The sequence below is a fragment of the Heteronotia binoei genome, chromosome 12, assembly GCF_032191835.1.
Source record: "Heteronotia binoei isolate CCM8104 ecotype False Entrance Well chromosome 12, APGP_CSIRO_Hbin_v1, whole genome shotgun sequence".
Taxonomy (NCBI): Eukaryota; Metazoa; Chordata; class Lepidosauria; order Squamata; family Gekkonidae; genus Heteronotia; species Heteronotia binoei.
The window spans coordinates 52,595,901-52,621,463 of NC_083234.1; the positions used below are offsets into that span (position 1 = coordinate 52,595,901).

Genomic DNA, 25,563 nt, shown 5'->3' on the forward strand with positions numbered 1-25,563 from the left:
TGAGGATTGATCCAAAAAACTGGCACATGCTGCCCTTGGGAACCTTGGTGGCAGCTCCTGAGTGATTTGCGTCTTCTCAGCTGTGTCTCCTGTCTTTGCGCTTTCCCCCTTACACTGTTGGTAGGGAGGAAAGAGGGGGGAAGCACAAAAGGCATGTACAGATTTTGTCATGTGCAGACATAAGAGAATCCAAGACACCCCCCACCCCCCGTGAAGGCTCCTTGTCACTGTCTTTGTCTGCTTGCCGTAACAAAGCACATTTAGCCGTACAAAAGGAGAGGAATTGTCTTAGTACAAGTTCACACTTCCAAAGGGATGCTTGTATTCCTGATCCAAAGTGGTTAAAGGGGTAGTGGAAGGGCTGAAACACACAGTAGTAAAATGTGGCTTGTGGTGGGACTATACAATTAAGACTGTTGAGGAAGTAAGATGGTTATGGGGGGTATCTAGGAGGGGGTGCAATGCTTTTTAATCTGACATTATGACTGCCCACTGCCCATGGAGTGATGTGGAGAGGTAACTGTGAGATGTTCTAGAACTCAGATCTACTGGGTTGCCTGCATATAATAGACTTTGGCAATTGCTAAACAATAATGTAGAGTTGGTACTCTACTTTTGTAATGCTTGAGCAATTGCACTTATTTTTTGTGATGGTTTCTGATGTGTTTGCAGCTATTGCTATGTCCCATCCTATGCCATCTACTTATTTTGTAAACTTTTGGCAAATTAAGAAGTTAAGCATGTATACATTGACAGAAAGGTATAAGAGATAATGGTGCCATGTTACCTGAAAGCTAACATGTTGCAATTGTTAGAGTACTGGATTAAGACTTTTTTTTAATCTATATCCCGCCCTCCCCACTGAGGCAGGCTGGGTTCAAATTCTTACTTAGCCATGGGTGACTTTGGGCCAGTCACTACCTCACAGAGTGAGGCTAAAACTGGAGAGGTGTCTAGGTACATCATTCTGAACTTCCTGGAGGAATGCTAAAAATGTAGTAACAGTTCAGTAGATATAATAGATTTCATGTGACATATTCTGTCCTGGGCTAGAGCTTGCTTTGTCAATTGTTACAGAAAGACTACACTTAAAAATTAGTAAAATAGGAAGTTCTCCCTAAGAGGCAGAGGCCATCTTGTGGGTGATTCCCAACTCACTTGTAGGGAAGCAGGACTAACTTCAAACTTCCTCTTCCTGTTGGGACTCACCCCAAGTCAGTTCTTTTCCTGCCTCAGTAGGAGAACACCTAGTTATAGGCTGTGCCTATTACCTCAGTAGTTTACAAATTCTTATCTCTATTCAATTATCCCTCTCTACTGCTCTATTCCTTCTTTTTCCTTAACTAGCCTTCTGGTACCTGTTTTCCTCTCCTCACTCTTCATTCCTTTCCTTCAGTCGGGTGCGAGCTTTGGCTCCCCGGGTGCCATTTTTTGGCACTCTTTTTTCGTCATGGAGGAGGATTAAGGCGGCTAGAAAACATGCCGCGAAGAGAAGAGGACAACGGATTCCTATCAGAGGGGGAGAGTCAGAACCTCACCTCTGAACCAGCGAACTCAAAGGGAGCCGGCAAGACCCAGCAGAGGCTTGCGCAGGACTCCCTGTCGGAGCCGCCATATCGTGGCGTGCAAGGAGAGCGCGCCAAAAATGACCGCTCTGTCACTGAGACAAGGTTGATGGCTCCGGGCCAAGCAGAGTCTTCCTTCTCATCCAGTGGAGGCGGTGAGCATAGCGACCGGGAATGAGCACCACGGGAGCCCGCTTAAACAGCAACAACGCAAGTGAGGGGGAAGGAATGAGCCGCTGTACTTGCGACTTGCGAATAGGCCAGTTTGAAAATCCCCAGCCAGGAGATCTCATTCCCATGCTTCTCCCTCAAGAATTCCACACTATGCTATGTGATATGAGATGAGCTCCTTCCATAGAAAGAGGACCAGATCCAATAGGTCCCCCTCCGCATCCTCCTCAAGATCTCCTTCCCCTCACAGGGGGGCCAGGCCACGAAAACGCCCATGGCCAACCAAGGCAGCTCAGAAGTGCATGCCGGCCCAGGGAAGAGAGAGGACCGAAGAAGGGTCCCCCCTTAGAGATGGATTTCAGACACGCAGTGACAGGGAAAAGGGTGAATTCTCCTTGGACGAGGACCGAGATATAGATGTCCCAGAGCCAGTGCAGAGATTTTTCAAGGCAGAGGACCTACAATATCTGTTAGTTAGGACCATCACTGCTTTGGATCTCTATGATGATCCTGACATTGAGGAGGAGGAAAAGACCAAGTCCAAGGTCAAGCACAAGGAGGGAGACATGGAGTTTTTTCCAAAGAGGGCTTCATATGCCAAGGCCCTTCCCTTCCCAGCTAATTTTGAAAGGCAAATGAGAGCAGAGTGGAAGAAACCACTAGCTAATAAACAATACCCAGGGTTTCAAAAGAAAATGCTTTATTCCTTTACTAATGATTTTTTGCAGGTCCCCCTGGTGGATGCACCAATAATGCACTGCAGAGCTACGGCCTAGTCTCTGAGGATGGCCATGGGGCTCTGAAGGACAATATTGATAAAAAAGCGGAATTCGCCCTTCGCAGAACTCACGAAGCTGCGGCAATGGCGCTCAAAGCTTCGACGGTGGGATCCTTGGTGGCCAGAGCAGCTATAGTATGGATCCGCAAACTAATTGGGAGCCTACTCCAGGAGGATCATCGTTCCATGGAAGGTGCAAATCGCATCTTAAGGACCATTTCTTTCTGGCTGACTTTATGCTAGATGCTATGGAGTTTGCTTCCAGAGCTATTTCTTCATCAGCAGTGGCTAGACAGTGCTATTTCACTAAGAGCTTGGTCAGCAGACACCTTCTCTAAGAATATCATGATGGCATATCCCTTCCACAGGGTGAGACTTTTCGGTCCAGCTCTGGATAAGATCTTAGTGGAGACCAGGGATAAGAAGAAGGCAATGCCCTAGTTTATACGGCGTCAAGACCAACGATCTTCATATCAGCCTTCTACGTCTTCTTTTTGTTCACAGCATACCCTTTCGCGCTTTCGACAGGATTCCAAAAGACCATCATGGAATAACTCCAGGCAGTCCTTTCGTTGCCGCAGTTTCTCCAAATTCAACAGAGCCGGAGCTAAACAGCCCGATAGACTGAAGAGAGACCAGAAGGGCACCAAACCATGACTACACCCTTCTTCCCGTTGGGGCAAGTCTGCTTTACTTTCGACACCAATGGGAATCCTCAACAGCAGACGCCTGGTGCAAGGTAATTGTCACCGATGGATACAAGATAGACTTTCAGACTATACCAGCATCTTGTTTTGTTCCATCACCGGATCACAAGTCCGCAGAAAAGCGCCTCAGAACTTTACAAGCCATTCAGCATTTACTAGACATAGCAGCCATCGAGCCAGTTCCCCTGTCAATACAGTCAAGGTGTTTATTCAATCTTCTTCACCATGCCAAAGTGATCAGGGGACTGGAGAGCAATTCTGGACTTAAAATTCCTCAACAAGTTTGTGAGTTACAAGGCTTTTCGAATGGAGACACTATGCTCCATAGCGGAGGCACCTCAGCCCCAGGAGTTATTAACATCAATAGACTTAATGGAGGCCTACCTCCACATTCCAATCTTTCCAGGACATCGGAAGTTTCTTCGATTCAGCTATGGCAACCACCACTACCAGTACAAAGCCCTTCCATTCGGCCTGGGTTCTGCTCCTCGCATCTTCACCAAGGTCCTGATCAGTGCTATTGTTTCCCTTCGGGAGCAGGGCATCCTGATCCATCTTTATCTGGACAATATTCTTATCAGGGCTCCCTTGAGAGAGAAGTCCATTCAGGTCATGGAACAAACTAATCGACATATGCAAGAATTTGGGTTCGTGGTCAATGTCAAGAAGAGCTCCTTGGAACCCACCTACAAGCTGTGACATCTGGGGGTGGTTATAGCTACCAGGTTGCAACGTCTGTTCCTCCCGACGGATAAGGCGCAAAAGATCAAAGAAGCTATGTCCTTGATAATCAGGAGTCGTCAGTTGTCCTTGATGTCTCTCGCTTCTCTACAGGGGTCGATGACGTTAGATGTGATATATTGGGGCAGGTTTCATGCTCAACCGCTTCAAAACTTTGTACTTCCTTTCCGGCTTCAGATTTCCAGGAAGTCAGATTTGCAAATACGGGTGCCTCTGAAAATAAAGACCAGCCTGCGTTGGTGGACAAGGTTGAAAAATCTTACCAAAGGGAAACACTTCTGGATCAAAGACGGGATCCAAATCTTCACAGATGCCAGTGTTACGGGCTGGGGGGCCACATGTCAGAACCAGTTCGCCCAGGGTTTCTGGACCATGAAGGAGTCCAAGTTACCCATCAACTTGTTGGAGTTGAGAGCTGTAGGTCGGGCCTTGCGTCACTTTCAACGTCAGGTCAGGAATTGCTGTGTTTTAGTCAGAACAGACAACATTTCAGCCAAGGCCTATATCAATCGCCAAGGAGGTTCCAGGTCAAACACCTACAGAGAAGCTTGTCAGCTTCCGTCATGGGCTCAAATTCACTTTCAGTCCATCCAGGCGGAACATGTCAGGGGAGTCCTCAATAGCGAGGCGGATTGGCTCAGTCGTCAACAAATTTGGCAGGGTGACTGGTCGATCAATGACAGGGTTTTTCAGCTGATAGTGGATCGATTCGGCCTACCCCTAGTCGACCTATTCACTTCTCCATACAATCACAAACTTCCCCGCTTCTTCACTCGATTTTACCATCCTCGAGCGGAGGATACGGATGCCCTGACAGCCCTGTGGCCGCGGGGATGTCTCTTCACCTTCCCGCCAACTCTGCTCCTACCTCGCCTACTCAGAAAAATCCGAGACCTGGAAAAGCAGAGGTGATTCTTGTAGCTCCACACTGGCCTAGCTGCCTATGGTTCGCAGAACTGCAGGAGATGTCAGCGCAACAGCCCATGATTCTACCCGTTTCAGCGGATCTCTTGCAACAGGATCCGTTCTTCCATCTGCATCCAGAGTGGCTCAACTTGACCGCGTGGCAATTGAAAGGTCGAAATTACTTCAATCAGGGTACTCTCCTCAGGTAGTCAATACCATTCTTGCCTTAAGGAGACCTTCCACAGTGAGAATTTACAACACAACCTGGAAAGCCTTCATCCGCTGGTGTAGGAGAAAGCAAGTGGATCCTCTTCGTCAAGAGATTAGGTACATCTTACAGTTCCTCCAGGATGGTCTCGATTCAGGCCTTAAGGCAGTGATACTTAGGCGCCAGGTGGCAGCCCTTTCTTCGGTCCTTTCCCGAGGTCACCATTCCGGTGTGTCATCTCATCCTCACATTTCCCATTTTATCAGAGGAGCGGCCCTGTCGCTTCCCCCTCATATCCATCATTTTCCAACATGGAGGCTGAACACTGTTCTCACAGCCCTGACCAAACATCTGTTTGAACCCATTCAGTCTATCTCCATGGCCTTCCTTTGTATGAAAACAGTTTTTCTAGTCGCAGTAACTTTGGAATTGGGGGCCTTGTCAGTACAAAAGCCATTTTGTATCTTTCACAAAGAGAAAGTTGTCTTGAGGACCGATCTAATATTTTGCCCTAAGATCAACACGGCCTTCCACAGATCCCAGGAGATCAATCTGCCCTTGTTTTGTCCAAAGCCCGTTCATCCTAAGGAGAGAATCTGGCACACCCTAGATGTACGACGGGCCTTGCTATATTCAGAGGACACAGAGCATTCATAGAACAGACTCCTTGTTCGTCAACCTTTTGCCGCCTCATATGAGTAAAAAAAAATGTCAAATGCAGCTATCAGCAAGGTTCTCAAACAATGCATCACAGAAGCTTACAAAGTTCAAAAGATTCAGGTTCCTTCTGGCCTGACAGCACATTCAGTGCACAGTGCAGCCACCAATGCAACTTTCATGCACAGAGCTTCGGTGAAAGAAGTCTGTAAAGCGGCCACGTGGTCGTCAATTTTCACGTTCATTAGGCATTACAAAATCAATGTGTATGATTCAGCGGATGCAGCTTTTGGTCCGTAAGGTGCTTCAACACATTTTGTAGGAAGATGATGATAGACACCCTCCCACAATCTAGGGACACTGCTGTTATATGTCCCACAAGATGGCCTCTGCCTCCGAGGGAGAATGAGCATTGAATATTTACCATAAGGGGTCCTTCTCCTCTGAGGTCAAGAGGCCATTTTGATCCTGCCTAGTCATCATAATCGTTTTCTCCAAAATGCTCTGTACAAAAAAAAAAAAGTCAAGTGAACAAACAAACACAGAAGGATTCTTATCTTTTCTCTGTGTATCTTATTCTTTGTCCAGTTGGAACCATTGTTATTCTTCCCTTCCTGTTTTTTCATGTTGAAGGTTTTCATGTTCTTATAACTTGTTTTAGTTATGGTTCTACTGCTATTAGGAATACCGAACTGACTTAAGGTGAGTCCCAACAGGAAGAGGAAGTTTGAAGTTAGTCCTGCCTCCCTACAAGTGGGTTGGGAATCACCCACAAGATGGCCTCTTGACCTTGGAGGAGAAGGACCCCTCATGCTAAGTATCCAATGGTCTTTCTGAATGTCAACTCATACTCAACGTTCACCAACTTAACCTTCACCAGCCCAAATGAAAAACAAGTCTATCAGATATTCATACTGGGATGGGTCGCTAGTAGTAGAATTCCAGAGATGTGGTATAAACATTAACAATTCTCTACATGTGTTTGAAGGTCTACTTGCATAGTTGCCACCCAGCGTTTGATCTGAAAGTGTCATGGAACACAACAGGGGTGGCCAAGCTGTGGCTTGGGACCCCCATGCAGCTCTTCGACCCATAATCTGCAGCTCCTGTAGGCTTGCCATCCCCCACACCTTCCCTTCTGCCTCATCTGGCCTCTTTGGAATGATCCTATCTCAGCCGCATGGTGCCTCACAGCTGCCAGGTCATTCCTTCCCTCCCTCCCTCCTCCTCTGCTCACAGGGTGGCTGTTAGCTGCTGCCCAAGCCATGGCTGCACTCTTGAACAACTGGCCGGCTTGTTGGGGCTGAGTGGTGGGAGGCTTGCAACAGATCCACTCACTGATGAGCAGGTGGGCGGCAATGATGGAGTTGGTGGCCACGCTGAGCACCCAAGTGTGGTCAGTGGCTTTCTGGTGGCTCCTGTCCAGTCCAGATGAGCAGCAGGTGCTGGAGCTGCTGAGCTATTGGTTGCATGGTGGTGGCAGCGATGCTAGGGAGTATAGGGGATTTGGACTGGAGTAGTGTTCAAAGGAAGAGAGGAGAAGAGCCTGGCCAGAAAGAGTGCTGCTCTCCAACTCAGAAGCTCTCAGCCTCATTGAGTACAAAAAAGCACAGTGGGACAATGCAAGTAACTCGGTTTCCTCCTCGCAAACCTCCAGGAAAGGTCAAAAAGGGATTTGGGGCTAGAAAAAGACAGCCCATAAAGAGCATCAGTCTCCAAACACAGCAAGCCACGCCAAGACTACCAGTCACTGACTGCAACTCTGGCCCACAAATCAACTTAACCATAAAAGCGAAAAATGCATTCAAACAGTCCTGGGGAGTGGAGGTGGATCGAACAGGTTCCCCTGCTGGGCTAAAGGTGCATTCTCTCCACTCAGAGTACCACTGTGTCTCAACAAGCTTGAACAGGCTCCTCCCCTTGGCTGCCTGGGACTGTAGTCAGCTGCACCCCCCTACACTTGTCCAGCTCCTCCTTTTCAGCCCAGCTGGAATCACACAAGAGTAGGCACCCGACTCCAGAGAGAAGTGATCTACAAGTGCGTCAGAATACACTTCCATCTCCCCACTAGTGGATGCATTCTGGACCCTTACCCCTCCTTATGAAGGTTTGGCATTCTCCCCTACAAAAGTTCCAACTTCTGCAGCTAAGAAATTCATTTTATTCCAGTTCACATATATGAGGAGAGCTCCCCAGGTTGATAAAAGATTCCTGTTTTTGTTGGTCCAACTGATCTTTATGTCCACAGTTTGTTTATTTACTTCCTTTTTGTCGCACCCTGGGCACCCCTCCCGGTCTCCTGGTGCCGCCGTCGCCCCTCCCGGGCACTCTGGGGCGTTCCCCGGAGGTCTCAGAAACAGAGGGGGGGAGCCGGGTTACTTCACCACAGGCCCTCGTTCCCCTCCTGGCTGTGCTGCGGCTCCTGTCCCTCTCTCTCGCGAGGCAGCCTCAATACGCACCGGCCAGCTTCCTCCCCGACCTCCTGCCTCCCTTCCCTTTTATCCTGCCGTCCCAATCCTCCCCCCTCCTGGGTTCCGCCCCTCTCTGGCTCCTCCCCCCTTCAAAGCCCCAGACGCCTGGGAGAGGAGAGCCGGGGCTGGGCTGCCTGGGCGTGCCTCGGGCGTCCTGGACCTCTGCAGCGTGCTGGGGTGTGGCGTCTCTCGCCGCCACGGGTCAGGCGGCTCTCCTCCTCTCTGCCCAGTGCTGGGCTCAGCTTCTCCCTCCTGCTCCCCGATGTCTCGCTCTGGCCAGGCTCCTCGGACCCGGAAACAGGCTCTTCGGCTGAGAGGCGTCGTTCGGGCAGCTGTTGGCGCCCCGTCAGCCCAGGTGAGGGGTGGGGCTGCCGCGGGGGCTTGGGAAGGTGTGGGAGGCTCTCTGGGCGGCAACGGGGGCCGGGAACGGCTGGCAGGCGCTGGGGGGTCCCCCTCGCGCAGTCCTCACCCGGGCTGGGCGGGACACTTTTTACTCCACCACCCCAGTGGTGACCTACAGCAATCAACCTCTGAATCCCAGAGCCAGGAGGCAACCTCACATTGCCCACATAGAAGCTGTCATTCTTCAGTAACCATCTGGTTGGTGGTTGGTGGTTGGTGGCTTTCTCTTATAAGCCCTGTGAAGTTCTGAAAGAGGAAGTCTCAGCAGAAATCTGGTTGTGATTACTGTATTGGAGTGTTTTGTTTTAATACAATTTGCTTTAATGCTGTAACACCTGAATGATCTAATGAAGGAAAGGCAGTTCTCCAACATAGGACGGTAGAAATTGAAGATTACACAGGAAGTCTGTGATGAGAATGAATGAATGTTGTTTAATAGCCAAATTACGGTAGTCTTCCTGTCTTATTTGGGGAGGCCCCTGTGGCACAGCATGTTAAAGCTGCAGTACTGCATTCTGAGCTCTCTGCTCACAATCTGAGTTTGATCCTGGCAGAAGCTGGGTTCAGGTAGCCGGCTCAAGGTTGACTCAGGCTTCCATCCTTCCGAGGTCGGTAAAATGAGTACCCAGCTTGCTGGGGGGAAAGTGTGGATGACTGGGGAAGGCAATGTCAAACCACCCCGTAAAAAGTCTGCCATGAAAATGTCGTTATGCGACGTCATCCCAGTGTCGGAAATGACTGGTGCTTGCAGAGAGCCAGTTTGTGTAGTGGTTAAGTGTGTGGACTCTTACCTGAGAGAACTGGGTTTGATTCCCCACTCCTCTACTTGCAGCTGCTGGAATGGCCTTAGGTCAGCCATAGCTCTTGTAGGAGTTGTCTTTGAAAGGGCAGCTGCTGTGAGAACTTTCTCAGCCCCACCCCCCTCACAGAGTGTCTGTTGTGGGGGAAGGAGATAAAGGAGATTGTAAGCTGCTCTGAGTCTCTGATTCAGAGAGAAGGGCGGGGTATCAATCTGCAGTCTTCTTGCACCTTTACCTTATCTGGGGAAGGCAACAGTAACCGGACTGTATAATAATGCTCAGCTTCTCTGTAGCACATTTCAAACATGAGATCCAGTGTGGTGTGGTGCAGGGTTCTCAACTTTTTTTTTTTGCTCATGGCTCTCTTCTGAGCCTCATTTACTTTTGTGGCTCCCCTCATTGTTGCTGTTAGCTGGAAAAAGGTACTATTTGCACTGTTTATTAATCTAAAACACACATAAATGCCCAGCCACCACCATGGATTGGATCTAAAGACATTCTTCTCCTTTCAAGAGTGGAATACTCTGTGAGTGGAAGGCACCTTTGGATTCAATCCTATGTTTTGGGTCCAACTCAGTATTGCTCCAGGCTACTCAGGCTCATCGGATCTCAGAAGTTGTCCATGGTCAACCACCAAGGAAGTCCAAGCTTGCTGCACAGAAGCAGGCAAGGTTGTCCACCAAGGAAGTCCAGACTTGCTACACAGAAGCAAATATATATGTTTGCTTAGCTAGGATGTGGTGTCACTTCCAGATTAAAGGTCAAGTGATGTCACTTTCTTAGCACCACCCCTTAAGATGTCATATCTTGCACCAAAACCACCCCCCTTCTGGTGATGTCACTTTCAGGCCACTCCCTCAGATCCACCTTCTCCTCCAAAGTGACCTTGTGGCTTGAGCATCTCTTTAGTCTAGGTAGCTCTTACATGAAGCAAATTTGGCCACTCCTATAGCAGATGGTGTAGCTGTTATGAATAGTGAGCCTTTCAGAAGATGAGATCTCTCCTGTTGCGTTCTTGGGGCTGATGGGGGAGATGTGTGGACATAAGACACTATTTATTACATTGTTCAACATTCTACTATTGTTGGTACTCAGTAAATAGGAAGGAGTGTCTGTATGTGCACCTTTTGAATGCCATGTTTTGTGCATCCTGTTTTTAAAGGAAACCATCTTGTATGTCATAGAAGCTGGTTCAGTGGCCGAGAGCCTGAGCTGTCATTCAGGTAGTCCCTATTCAAACAGTCTTCTGCCAAGAAGTCTTAGGCAAGCCATTTCGTGCCAGCCTCTTTGTTTACAATATATCTACAATATAGTGATAGTATTACTGGTCTGCCTTCCGGAGTTGTGAGGATTATAGTGAGATAATGGCATAATTCTTCCTGAGTCCTTGAAGTCCTTCCTGAGTCTTGGAAGCCAAACAGGCATGCTGGGAACTGTTTAAACATTGGTTATTTTGGTATCTACATAGGAAAAAAGAGTAAGAGTAATGCTTAACATTTATATAGAGTGTGACGGAACCAGCCCGATTCTGCCTTCAGACCCGGTCCCGTCAGCTCCCTATTGAGTCGCCAACTCCTGGAGGGAGCTATTTCTCCTCCTGCCCCTTGGGCTCGCTGCCACCACCTGCTCAGTCTAGGGGTTCAGATTGAGAGGAACAGGACTCCCAATCCCCCTCTCCAGCTATGAGGCCAGGCCTCAAGGTCCTCTGCCACCCTGTACTTGGGTATCACAGAGACCTCAGCACTTCTTTGGGGAACCCCTGGAGGATTGGCACCTTATCCAACTGCATGCCTTCCCCCTTCTCCAGGGCCCCCTTCTTAATGCAGCGTGGTCTAAGGCGGTTGGGGATCTATGTGGTACAGAGATTGACTGCCAGCATTCAAAACAGTAAAAATATTTAATTAAAAGAGAAAAAGAAAAGGAAAGAAGAACAAAACAAAAACAGTTGCTTGTAAAAGGTTACACAGCACAGCACACGCACAGCAAACAGCATGACAAAGAAAAGGTGATTATAAACGCATCCTATTGTCCCTGGTCTACACTGGTCCTGTCTTGTGGACGACTTACTTGGTCTGACTACCTGGGGGCCTTTTCCTGCGTAAATAGGCCTCTTCCCTAGGCAGGAGCTCCCATGCTCACATCCTTCTCCGTGGAGCGCTAGCTGAGAACTGACTTCTCTTCCTGCCTAACTCACATGCAGAGAACAAAAGAACTTCCTGCCTCTCTAGGAGACTTTCCCCCTAGAGTTGTTGGTTTGGCTCTGGAAGGGAGGGGGGGAGTGAGGGGAAGGCTAGGCCAAAGCCTGCTTAGGAGTTTCATGTTTTCCCTCCCAATGAAGCACCAACATTGACTAAAATGGCGTTTCTCCACATAGAGCTTTGGGCATTCAAAGCTGTTGTCATGCAGTATCTTCTTATAAACCTTACTACAGCTCTAAAGGTAGGCCACATATAGGGTGAAGCTGAACACTTCACAGGGTATAATACTTAGCTGGTTAATTATGTTTGGTTTGCATCACAAGTTAACAGAGGGTAAAGAGGACCCCTTGCCCTATGAAAGTGCCCCCCCCAGACTATGCCTCTTATGTATGTGCGTTTGGGGGAAACATTCCTGTCTTTTCTTCTTGATTGTTCTTTGTAGTCCATAATCCTTAAAGTTTGGGGGGAAAGCCCCATTTCTGTCTTACTCCCTGACCCTTTTTGGTTGGAGGGGAAAGAGAAAAGAAGGGAAGAGGTGGTACTATGTAGAGCAGTTGAGCTTGAAAGTGTATGATGTAAGGGGACATGCTCAATTGAATTGTGTAGGAGGATCATGTTCCTGCCAGGAGAGTCAATATGTTTTCTGCTCCATTGAATGGGTGATTAGATTGATGTGGTTTATTTGTTAAATGATGAAAGTGCTTTTAAAAATAAATGAAGCACGAAGCATCAATTCTGTTAGCACAGATAATTTATTATTACTGGCCTGAGTGCTCAGTTTGTAAATCGATCATTAATTTTATAATGTGAGGGATCGTTTGTTTAATGTGGTATCAGTTCAACTTTTAAAAATAGATTTACATATCCTTTTTGAATATTTAAATACAGATATGCTGATAAATACAGATATGCTGGAGATGTTGTTTATACACAGTGATAATGAAAACTTTAATTTTGAATGGTAGCTCCTTTCTTTGCAGCCATGCTTTGCTTTGGACAGGGTTTTTTTTTTAAAAAAAAATGGGTAGGGACTGCCCCACTGAGTTGACTTTACTTCTTGAACTTCATTTAACAAAAAGGATCTCGATTTCAGTGATGCAGTTTAAAGTCATATTCAGGAGAAAGTGTGTACCATGCAGTTACCTTTAAAAAGTTCTATTTTTTAGTCCTGTGAATATAGGTAGGGATTTAATCCCTTCCTTCAGTTTATGTTCTAAATAACCAAGTCTTCTTTGGCTTGGAGTTATCTTTGGCTAAATACACTAATTTGGATAAAACAAACAGGAATGCTTGGGGCACCTTATGGGTTAGGAAGTTTTTTATTCTAGCATAAAATTGCATAGACTTTGGATAAGATCTCTTAAAATTAAACCTGCCATTTGCTCTCCCTCCAAGTTGTGGTGAGAGGTCCAGCGTGAGGAGCACAGCTCTTGAGAGGCCCTTTTTGCCTTTATTTTGTGTTAGAATTTGCCCTATTGATGCTGGGTAGCATTTCCCCCCTCCCAGCAGTTCTTGTTCCTAGGAAACAGGCAAGCATGGTGCCAGTAGAGGAAATACTGCCAGCCTAAGGAGCCGGCTTGGTTTGGTGGTGTTCGCTGGTGTCCATATGGTCAGGCCGGAGACTCTCCCCAGAGGCGAGTTAACACGCGCCAGCCCAGCCTCCTCCTTCCCTTTGGAGGGCTGCTGGAGGGCTCCTGCTGCTTGGCCATGTGTGAATCTTTATTAATTTTTCATTTTTAATGAAGTTTGATCATGTTTATTATTTCCCATGATTGACTGCCTGATACTCCTCCATGTAATTGATAAAGTGCATTTCTCTTCATCTGTCTCTTGTTTCTTCAGGGCAGAGTTGCAAGATTGTGTTCTGTGGTTAATGTTAGATTTATTGGTCCCATTAGATGTATAAATTATCTCTCTCTTTTTTTCTCTCTCTCCACAGGAAATTCTACAGACTCTGACCAAGTTCTGCTTTCCCTTCTATGTGGACAGGTAGTGTTAGATTTCTGCACTTTACAAGAAGGAAAAAACAAACAAGCCTCTGTCAATAAAACAGTTTCAGAAAATAAAAACCATACCTTTCTTAATGCTCTGTCTCCTTGAACATGATTTAAAACACCCAAGTGTAAATTATAGTGGCAATATCCTTTCCCTGAAGGTTTTTATAGGCACCATCAAAAAAAGTTTTAATTTTACCATGCATTGGCAGCAGCCAAATCAGTTTTTTTCTTGCTTCTAATGAAACTTTTAATGCCAAAGTTAAACTTTGTGGATTTTAATGGCGGCACACCTACAGCTGATAATATGTAGCATTTGCAGCTTGTAGCTCTTTCCAAGTATTCTGAAATTAAATGAGAGTCACCATAATTACTGCAATGCTTTCTAAAGAGTCTAAAATTTTGGTCAGGGTAGTAAAATGATCCCCCCCCTCCCTGGATCATGCAGATATGGAGCAGGGCTGAACCAGAATGAAATGGATTTGGTTTAATTGAGAGCCAGTTTGTTGTAGTGGTTAAATGCACAGACTGGGAGAACCAGGTTTGATTCCCCACTCCTCCACTTGCAGCTGCTGGAATGGCCTTGGGTCAGCCATAGCTCTCGCAGAGCTGTTCTTGAAAGGGCAGCTTCTGGGAAAGCTCTCTCAGCCCCACCTACCTCACAGGGTGTCTGTTACGAGGTGGTGGTGCTAAAAGGAGATTGTGACTTAAACGTTTGATTATTGATTCCTATTGCAAAATATTTGTATTGTTTTGATGGTGCACTTCTTGGTGCTACTTTTTTCTGCCCCTTCACTACTACTTTATGCAATTGGCTGTGATGACTCAGGTAAATTTTACCAGTCTTACAATGCAGTTTCTGACAGGATGACAAACTCAATGAGGGTCACCACAGCCAATAGGATTAAATAGCTGTGTGAACAAATAAAGGCACAGGACTATAAGGAGAAAAGAAGAACCGATTGAAGATGAAGAAAACAGCATTTGGGAAGTTGAGACTGAGTTGTGTAGTTTAGATAACTTTTGTCAAATGTATTAATTTTGAGTTGAATATCAAAATGATGTGACTTAGTGACAGAGCACCTGTTTTGTATGTCAAAGGCCCAAAGTTCCGTCCTGGGGATCTCAGGTAGCAGGTGTTGGGGAAGATCTTTCTGTGACCCTAGAGAGCCATTGCCAGCCAGGGAAGAAAAATACCACTCTAGATGGACCGACTGGATAAGGTAGTTTAGTTTATGTGCTTATAGAGAATGCTCTGTGTAGCCTGGACAGTTTAGCTATGAACCATTCATTAGGAAAGGTTTAATTGCAGAGGGGAAGAAAGATGGGCATTTATTTTATTCATTTATTTAACTTCCTACCATGTCTCATCTTGGGAGGCTTGTGGGGACAGGGTAACCACATTCAAACACTTATTGTTTCGTGTAGTAGTTAAAAGAGCCAGTTTGGTGTAATGGTTTAGAGCAGGAGACTCTAATCTGGAGAACCAGGTTTGATTCCCCACTCCTCCACATAAATCCAGCTGGGTGACCTTGGGCCAGTCATGGTTCTCTCAGAGCTGTTCTCTCAAAAGCAGTTCTCTCAGAGCTTTCTCAGCCCTACTTACCTCCCAGGGTGACTGTTGTGGGGAGACAAAGAAGTCTGTAAGCTGCTCTGAAAATTCAAGTGAAGGATGGGGTATAAATCCAACTCCTCTTCCTCCTTTTGTCAAAGTAAATTAAAACTTCCTCGCACTTGCTTAACTCTGGATATTATAGATGACCAGAGATGGTGTGAGGCTTGAAGGGGTGTCTCAGGTTTGAAATTCTAAGGAGACAGAATGGAGAATCCACCTTTATCAGTTCCTAATAGCTTTCTCTTTGTGACACTTGGATGGTCATAATCAAAAAAGGACTCTTGGTTGGTCTTCGGTCTCAGAAGGGATTTCTAGTTCAAACAATTGTGGCACATGGCAAAAGGAGCAGAGAATGCCAGTTTTTTTGAAGACAGCGTTTCCTTTCCAGTTCCACGGTCCCTGCGCACACTGTGTGCAGCGATGCCCCTGCTGTTCCAAGGCACCCATTTGCGTCAACTTGCATAAGTAAACGTCAGGAACTATTTTTGACTGTAAGCTAAATCTGATCTTAATCACAATCACTCCAGAAACATGTTTTCCTTGTTTTTGAGGAATTTGCATGGCATCTGCAGTATGGAGGGTGTTTTTCCCCTGAATAAATCATGTTTATTTGCAATTCATACCTTTTCTTTTCTTTTCTTGTGAGCATTTATTCACCTATCATTTTTACCCCAAGGGCCAGACTGAATATGCATGCAATATGCTCTTTTTATTTATATATAATTACTACTGTATACAACGCAGCTCTTCCTGGCATGAGGAGGTAGAAACAGGAATTAGGTAATGTAATGCTATTAGTCTGGTTTTCTTTAGCTTAGAGAAACTTTTTACATCAGTTATGCCTGAGAATGTAGAAAGAGATTCAAGTTTGTCAGACTCCTTCAGGGCTGTTTTGAATACTAGACTCAATCCTTAGGACAGGTAAAGTTTGAAGGAAATAGTACCTCTGACCTTATGCAGAATCCTTTGCTACCTAGTAAACACAGCTCACCTCTGCTGGACTCTTCAGAAAGCCTTGCCTTTTAGATGTGCTGATTTTCTGCCACTTTCTTCATGTCAGCTTATCTACATTTTTTAATGTGACAGTTAGGGAAGAAATGTTTGCAGAAATTTGAAGAGCCGTATATTTGTAGCAGGAGTAGGATGTGAAAGTCTGATTCCACCCTAGAGTCTTGGGTAAATGATGGAGTGACTTCCTGAAACCTCACCCACTGGGGGCTCTCAAGGGCCCTGGAAAATATCCACTGCTTCTTTGGGCCTTGTGTATATAGCCTGGGTTCCTTTACAGAAGCTTCTAAATAATGAGATTGATAACTGAACACTGTCATGCTTACATCTCTGTGTAAGATAATTGGTTCCATAGAGGCACCTTTCTGAAAGTCACATTCTTTCTACTTGTGGCACAGACTGCAGGTTTGGGGCTGAGAAGGTTACTTCTGCCTTTGTCTAAGAGCTAGACAAGGTGGGTTCTTTATACTCTGGTTCTCTTCAGATTGCACAAGGTGGGTTCTTTCAGTTTCACAATGTTTTGAAACTGTACATGTTCTTTACATTTCCTTCTTATGTACACGAATTACTGTGGCTCTTGAAGGTATTATCAACGGATAGTTTGGGTTGGAATTAAAGCACCACTTGTGCACTTGTCCTAGAGCTTGTCTTTATCTTTCTCTGCCTAAGGTTCACTTGCCTTGATGTTGCTTGAGGGCTTTCCACAATCCCCTTGGCTAGCAAGTTATTCTGTTCTCATGTTGTCCCTTTCCTTAGAGGGTGACTCAGCTAGAGTTGCAGCTGTTCAGTCATTCACAGAAAGGAATGGCTGCATGCTGAAAGAAGCTACGTTTATTAACCACACACAAGGGGCTGGCATGTATTGATTGCACCCTGACACCAGATACTGATTGCTGAGGGTGGTAGCCAACAAGGAGGCCTCTTGCAACATGCTAGAACTATATGGCTTCTTATGTGGCTAGGGAGGAGTAGAGTGAAAGTACTCCTTGCAAATCTGATTGCCTGCTGGAGAAGATCTCTTCAGTCTCTCTAATTTGACTTGGGATAGGAGAAGTCAGCCAGAAGGAAACTTCAAGTAAGATGTTTGCACTGCAGCTAGTAAGCTGCAAATGAGAGACAGCCCTGTGTCAAAATAGGCAGCGAGGGCCTGACCAATCTCTTCTTCCCTTATTTAGAGAGTTATCAATGATGCTAGTACTGAGCACCAGTTACCAACACCTTCCTGGAAAGCCCTCTGGGTGACTACTGCTGCTCCTCCCATTGTTCATAATTTCTTCGATTGCTCCTTCCTCTCTTGGAAAGAGCACCAGTGCCATATTCTTGTTACTTTGGAGACTGTTAGCGTTAAAACTGTACAATTGGAACCCAGGTCTTCTCTGCCACAGCCCCTCTGTAATTTAATAGTCCATTCCCTTCCTGTTAGGAAAAGATAAACTTTATTATTGCAATGGCTCGGGTTGTGAATTGGCATTGTACTTGTCTTGCATACTCTTAACTGCAGTCTTGAAAAATAAAGCATCCAATCACCATAGTAACTTTGTATCTGAGCTTCATAGGTAAGCTAGAACAGCCATTGGAGAGATCTTCTGGAGTTTCTGAGGCTGAAGTCTGTGATTTTGCAAGTGTTGTTTGTTTTCTTGGCCTTTAATATTGGGTAAGATACAGTGCCCCTATGTGATTTGCAGACAGTTGCCTTACTTCTGAATTCTGTTTTTCTCCTTTTCCCATGATTTGGTTTAACCTATTGATTCATGGAGTAGTAGGTTTCATTCTTGATTTCTCAAGAGAACTTTTGGTAAGCGAATTTCACTGGCTGTTCATGTCTTCATTTACTTAAAGTGAATCCTGATTTCAGAGTAGGTTTTTTCTTTATGGGAACTGAAGGAGGATATCTAGTCTAGTCTAGTGCTGTGAGGTATATCTGTCAGTATGTCAACCAGCTTCTCTGTGCATAAACCAGATTTCATTGTGCTACTAACAGGGAGCAGGGTTACTTCAGAAAACCCCCCACAGAGCAAGCTACCTTGGCAACTCAACTTCGCCAACCTTGTCCCTATGGTTGTTGGTTGTCATTCTAACAGTTTTACAGATGGGCAACCAAAGCAGAGAGAGCAATTTGTGCAACAGATTCCTATGAATTCATAGGTGGGTGGGGGGCTTGATTACACATTTCCCAGCCCCCCCCATAATGTTTAGACTACCTGAGAGTTCAGATGCCAACTTGGCTTTACTTGGACATGCCATTGCAAACCCTCAAAAAGGGAATTAAACCTATCAACCCAGGATGTGCAGCTCTTAATGGGCAAAAGGGTAAGCTGTTTAAAGGAGAAATAAGCAGTGCCCAGTGGAGGAATGCAGTCCTGTCTTCTTAGCTTGACTCCAGATACCTGATGAACAAGGTGAATAGCTGTGGTCTAGAACAGGGGTCCTCAACCCCCGGGGCTGGGGACCGGTAGTGGGCCATGGCCTGTTTTCCATGGGCTGCGCAGCCTTGCCGCCCCCCCTGCGGCGCCTCCTCCTCCCCCCAGTTTTCTCCTCCCTCGTTAGCCCCGCACAGACTCCCCGTCTCTTCCCCCTCCCACCGATCAACTGATCAGCCGGGAAAGTTTCTGCAGCAGCTTCGAGCGACGCTGCCCTTGCCTCCTCCTCAAGTGGGAAGGAGGCAAGGGCAGCATCGCTCACAGCTGCTGCCAGCCGCCCTTCCTTTCCCTTTCCGTCCCTTTGCCTCCCGCCTCCCTGCGCCTGGACTCTGCAGCCACAGCGTGCTTGCCTCCTTCTCTGTCACCTCTTTCGCTTCCCTTCCTGTTGCCTCCCCCGCCCCCCGGCCTTGCCGGCCACGGCATATCTGCTTCCTCCTCCGAGCCCGCCACCGCCAGCCGCCCCCTCCTTCCTTTTGCTTCCTGTCCCGTCGCCTCCCCCCCCCTGGCGGCAGCGGCGACGGAATAGGACAGAAAGGGAAGGGAAGGAGGGGGTGAGCGCTGCGGGCCGGTGGGGGTTTGAAGTGCTTTGGGGGGTGCCTGCTTGGGGCGCGACGTGCCCTCAGCTGCCACTGGCTGCGGCGGTTTCCCCCCCACAGCTGTTTGGTGAGGGGGTGCCTGGGAGGACTTCACCACCCCTTCCCCAGCCTTAAAATGGAGAAAACGGGGGGGGGGGGGAGGCGACGAGGCTGCACGGTGGGGGGCGAGGGAAGAAAATGGGGGGGGGGGGGGGAGGATAGATCCAGGTGGGCAGCCGTGTCGGTCTGAAGCAGTAGAACAAAGTAAGAGTCAAGTTGCATCTTTAAGAGGTGGCGAGGCTGCACGGGGGTGGGGAAGGAGAGAGGAGGAAGCGATGAGGCTGTATGGGGGGGGCAAGGGAGAGAGGAGGAAAATGGGGGAGGAAAACAGGAGGGAGGAGGCGCCACGGGGGGGGGAGGCCGAATTGGGTCCCCCCCACCCTGCCTGCTCTGGGTCACGGTTGGCGGACTGGCCCTGGAGCTAGTCCCTGGGGCCAAAAATGTTGGGGACGACTGGTCTAGAAGGCCACTTGGTTGAAATCTTGCCTTGACCATTGACTTGGACTATGCCATGGTCCTTGGTAAATTTATTTTTGTCTCACTTTTCTCCCCAGGGGCACCCAAAGCAAATATAGAGAAAACAAACAAACAAACAAAACAGAAACAAACAGTCTAAGGAGGGGTGGGTTATGAGTCCTTTGGTTCCTGACTTCTGGCTCAGGCCCCTAGGCACATCCAAGTATTTGTGAGCAAAATAGAGGAGAATGAACTCAGACAAAGCGCTCATTCTGTTCGCCATCTGCTATATGGGAACAATGGAGGAGGAGGAGTTGGATTTATACCCTACCTTTCACTACCCAATGGAGTCTCAGAACAGTTGCAGTCTCCTTTCCCTTCCCCTTCCCACAACAGACACCCTGTGAGGTAGGTGGGGCTGAGAGCTCTGACAGAAACTGTTTTTGAGCAGAACAGCTCTGAGAGAGTTATGACTGATACAAGATCACTCCAGCAGTTGTATATGGAGGAGTGGGGAATCAAACCTGGTTCTCCCAGTTAAAAGTCCCCACACTTAAGCACTAGACCAAACTGGCTCTGAATGCTGGACTGCCTTGCAGGGTTGTTGTGAGAATTCCTGGGATAACATATGGTGAGTGCTATATAGATACCAAGTACTATTATTATTATTTTCTAATGCATCTGTTTAACTGTTTGGGATAATGACCCAGCCTTTTCTGTCTCCAAGCCAAATCTGCAAAGTTGTGTAGGTGCAAGCCCAGGATCCCCTGGGGGTTGTTGAGGCCTGCACTTCGCCTATATGTTTTGTATGTGGTGTGGTGTACACAAAAACCTGGCAATGCATAAAGAAATTAAAATCCATGTTCTGCATTTCTCCTGCACCCCACTCTGGAAATTCATGCTTTAAGTAATAGGTTTCACACATGGTACAAAGCAAGCTGTTATTTATGAGAGAGGTATCAAGCTGCTAGCAGTAATATCCTTTACTAATTATAGTGTTAGGGAAGAAGGCTTTGTACCCTGCTTTCGGCTTCTGCTGCCTTTCTTCCTCCAGCTCTACTTCACTTCCTAGCCTGAACTATATTTTGAGATTTAGAGGGTTCATTCATATACAGGTGAGATCTTTGTGAGGTAGTAGGGGGATCAGTATTGTTAAACAATATTGTTGCATTGTTTGCGCTCTTGTAGAAGAGGCAAATGAGCACTTTGGAGTAGAGTGCAACATGATCATGACTTTCAAAAAACCCCAGATATGAACCTTGTGACAATGATTGCCCTTGGGGTTGGGGGCGGAATTCAGAATCATTGTAATGATAGGAGAAGACCTGTTTAGCTGCTGCAGAGGCCTTGCAGGTATACTTTGGAGCATTTCGTATTCAGCTGTGATTCAAAGAGAGGCAGCTTTTTGTGTGTAAAAGAGGGTTTTTAATATTCACGTTTAATTTCATCCCCCTTCAAATTAATGTCACTGGAGCACATTGCAATTTAGTGTGAACTCCAGTAAGCTTGTGGAATGGGGCTGAACGTTTTTAAAATGGAAGTGTTATTAAGTATATGTATTAAATAAATGTGAAAGCCAGGTATTATTTAGCAGCAAAGTTTCCTTTATTTTGGCTTTTAAAGATAAATGAGCTCAAGTTCTGATGTTATTCTTTGGAAACTAAAGCTCCCCCACCCCCAACATAAAAACAGTTTGTTTTTCATAACTTTTCATTTTTAACATCTCTTCTGGATGTTCAGTTTAGGCTTGCATCCATACAACTGTGAATAGAGTAGAATTTGTGGAAGGGGTCATTACAAAGGAAGTGCTTGTTCAAGGGTGTGTGTAGGGATGATTCCCCCAATTTCTCCTCTCCCCTGCAGTGTGTCATGCCACTGGCCTTCATAAGTGGCTTTTTGTAGTGTTTTAACAGGCTGCAAAGCAAAGGGGGGATCAGCCAAAAACTCAGTGACATGGCCAACCTTGCTATATCTCACAATGTAAATTTTCCCTCCATTCCTTCAAGACCTTTGCAAACACATTTCCCATTTCCCCTCCATTGGAAAAAATGGAAATCTGGGGGGGAAATGGAAATATATGCAATACTCTTATTAAATGAAAACTTAATTTACTACTTCAATAATATAAAATGTGTAATTATAATTAGCATATAAAATTTTCTATTTGGCATATTTATGGAATTTAAGTTATAAGTGCTGTAGTTTTCTACTAGCAAAATTGCAAATGTACTCGGTGCTATGGACAGAACTGCCAACTGATGCGCACCCTATGTTATCTTAGCCTGGTGTGAGTCTTCGTTTTTTGTCATCTGAGAGGTAGAAAAAAATAAAAGTTGAAAATGTGACAAATGTTAAAATAAAGTATTTTTTGGACAGAAACAGTCTTACACAGATAGACTCACTGTGACTGCATATTTTAATAATAAGTTAAACTCTTCTGTACTATGTTATCCTAAATATAACGAAATTAATTGTGGAGAAAATTAGTCACATTTACACAATAACAATATCCTCAGGCATAATTGTTATCAAATGCTGTAGATTATTTTATATATAAGTCTACGCATATTGAGTGAATCATGTTTCGCACTGAAAACATTTTATTCATTCCAAAAGAGAGAACATTTTATTGGATTCCTTTTTTCCCCTTTTGCTTGAGTTTCTCTGAAATTCCAGTTTTGCAATTAGAAAAAATGCAGAGGGGAGAACACTAACCCTCTGGGCTTTACAGGGTTGCCAGGTCTGTGTTAGAAAATACCTGGAGGCTTTGGGGGTGGATCTGGGAGAAAGTGGGGTTTGTGGAGAGGAGGGACCTCAGCATGGTCCAATGCCATAGAGTCCACCCTTCTAAGCAGCCGTTTTCTCCAGGGGAGCTAATCTCTGCCAGCTGGAGATCAGTTGTAAAAACAGATCTCCAGGCCCCGCTTGCAGGCTGGCAACCCTACAACAGGTCTACTCATGACAAGGTGATATAACAAAAACCTGGGCTACATGTGTAACAGTCAGAGGTCCCAGATATGGGGTTTTCTGTTCTTTCTGTGTTGTTCTCCTGGGTGATATCATCAACGCTGGGCACATTTGTGGCATGCTGGCACTTTCTAGCCCTCTCGAACCAAATGAACCAATGAAACACAATTCATTCAGAAAATAACAAAAACTGATACAAACCCAGCCACTGAATTGGGTGAGCCAATGAACCATGAAATGAACCGAACCACCATTTTCACATTTCATGCCCATCCCAGAGGCAGACTGTGCCTGGGAGCAGCGACACTCCTTTGGAACTCCTGAAGCTCATAAGCAAGGATTTCTCCAATATAGTATTTCCTGTTCTGTTAAGATACCTACAAGGTATCTTTGTGCTCATGCCATTACTTGATGTCTAGTTTCCAGGTACAGAGAGGCACACTGCAATTTGAGCCTGTCATGAAAATTGTTATTTGGCAGTCTCTGTGCCTATGGGCCAAGGGGAAATCCTCTTCTCATGCTCAGGTGTGTCCTGATGCCTTCAAGAATCATATGGATAGAGTGGACACTTTATTGTCTCCTAGAGTCCTGTGTCCTTTTCTGTAGCAATATTCTTCCTCTGTTTATGATTAGACACAGAAATGATTTATAGAAGCACTCCTGAACAGTACAAATATAACTTGGGAAGAGATCTTTGGTGGGAGGTGTTGCATATGTTATATACAGGGGTAGTGGCTATGGCTCAGTACTAAATATGCAAAGCTTACTTTAAAACAGGTCCTTGAACAAGAAAGTATTGGGTTATGCAGTGGTATTTAGACGGTGCTGGGTTGTTTGGACCTTCATAAAGAGGTGTAAATTGTCCTCTGCCCAAGCTTCAATTTCTAGAGAGAGGAAGTGCTGCCGGTTCAATGACTTAGTTTGCTGAGATGCTTGGCATGGTTGCAGCAAACAACCCATTAATAGATTCCTTTGTTCTCCCCATTTCCAGCCTCACAGTTAGCCAAGTTGGCCAGAACTTCACTTTTGTGCTCACAGACATTGACAGCAAGCAGAGGTTTGGGTTCTGCCGATTATCTTCGGGGGCCAAGACCTGCTTCTGTATCTTAAGGTAAGTCAGAATGCAGCCCCCTCCTGCTACTGCCTCAGCCTGGGAAGCAATGTTGACATTCTGCTTCTGTTGCTTTTAATTAACACTTTCCAGCTGTTGAGAGAATCACTTTCCTATCTGTTCCTCGTGAAGTCACTGCACTTCTGGAGATTTTTTTTGTGTGTGCCAAAAATTTCCTTGCACTTTGGGGCTCTTCTCCCCCTGTTATCTGCATTTTAAACATTTGGCTCAATGTTTCTGAGAATCATCACTCTTGCAGTGTGATGAACTGATGTGAGTGGGCTACGCCACAGAAGTTTGTCTTCTGCTGCTGCAAACTAGTAGAAGTCTACATAGGTGCATTTGTTGAGTTGAAACCAGGGAGCCATTCCCTTGAGAGTCTGCAGAAGCAATGCCTTTCTGAAACATGTCACAAGGCCATGTTTGTGTGAACAAAGGCAAACACTTCCACTGGGGTTAATTGGGAGGGGCTGTGTTCTTTCTAGAGTGTTTGCCATTTCCTTTCCTTCATTTACTGAAGCACCTTTCCTCTTTCTTTGTTACAAGAAGCTTCAAATTCAAAGAAGTTATGTGAAGGTATTTTGGAGTGTTGCACTTTGTGTCAAAGCAATATTAATATTTCATATTGATATCCCCCCCCCTGCTCTAAGAACTTCAAAGTAGCATACTTGATTCTCTCTTACCCTCACAATAACCCTATGAGGTAGGTTAGACTGAGAGAAAGGGTGATTGGCCCAAGGATGCCCAGCAAATTTCCTGGTAGTGTGGGGGATGCTCCACTTGCTCTCATATGGCAAGGCTGGAGTGGACCCTACTTTAGTAACATTCACATTGAGAGAGTGGATGTATATACAGTTTGCCTCAGCAGTGAGTGAAAAGCCTGGGAAGCAATGTTGACATTCTGCTTCTGTTGCTTTTAATTAACACTTTCCAGCTGTTGAGAGAATCACTTTCCTATCTGTTCCTCGGGAAGTCACTGCACTTCTGGAGATTTTTTTTTGTGTGTGCCAAAAATTCTGGAGTACTTTTCAGATGTTCAGAGGCATGGTCACCTTGAATTGAAACAGATTCCTTTACTCCTAAACATTCTTCAGGCCAAAGTCAGACCTTAAACCAACTTAAACTGTTTTAGTTTGGAATCTGAAGAAACTGGAATCTGTACGAACTTTTTAGCTGTTGTCATCATCTGCCTTTCATTATGACACTAGTGGTAGCAAACAACCTAGGAAGGACCATCGCTAGAGTCCATCTTCCTAGTCTCAAGACCACGTTTTGGACCTGAAAGGGCTTTCTTTCAAAGGGGCAACTGTGGTTTTGTGCTTTTAGAGGAGATTGTGAGAAAAGTGCAAGTAAGAACTTTAAAGAGATGAAAGTTAACTGTGCCACAACTCGTTGTTGATCCACCAAGTTTCCAGTGTGTTCTAAACAGATAGCTGATGGAGGAAGCCCCTCGTCATCTCTCTGGTTGTAGTCCATTAGTGTGACTGCCACAGGCAAGTATTCTGCATGGCAGAGCCGGTCTTTGATTAGCTCAGAAGGTGCTTACTAGTCTGGAAAATGGTTCCTTGGCAGTAGAGCAAAATGGTATTTTAATGTGTGACTGTTCCCAGAATTCATTGTGGTCTAAATGAATGGTACGCTGGTGAACCTCTAAGGTTAGGGCATTCTAGGAAACTGGAATCACTCGGTGAACTCCTATTTATATTTGTTGTTCAGAAGGAACTGGTGGATGGTTTCTCATGACTGATTCTGG

The 25,563-nt window shown here is 45.9% G+C and overlaps 1 protein-coding gene across 12 annotated transcripts in view; it reads left to right on the plus strand.

Moving 5' to 3' along the window:
- Nucleotides 1-25,563, plus strand: part of DENND1A (DENN domain containing 1A) — a 373,611-nt gene that overhangs the window by 157,311 nt on the left and 190,737 nt on the right. For all 12 annotated transcript variants that reach the window (XM_060251436.1, XM_060251437.1, XM_060251442.1 and 9 more), the window contains exons 4-5: nucleotides 13,544-13,593; nucleotides 23,691-23,810. In XM_060251436.1, the coding sequence (XP_060107419.1) occupies nucleotides 13,544-13,593; nucleotides 23,691-23,810 (170 nt within the window). The remainder of the gene's footprint in view (nucleotides 1-13,543; nucleotides 13,594-23,690; nucleotides 23,811-25,563) is intronic.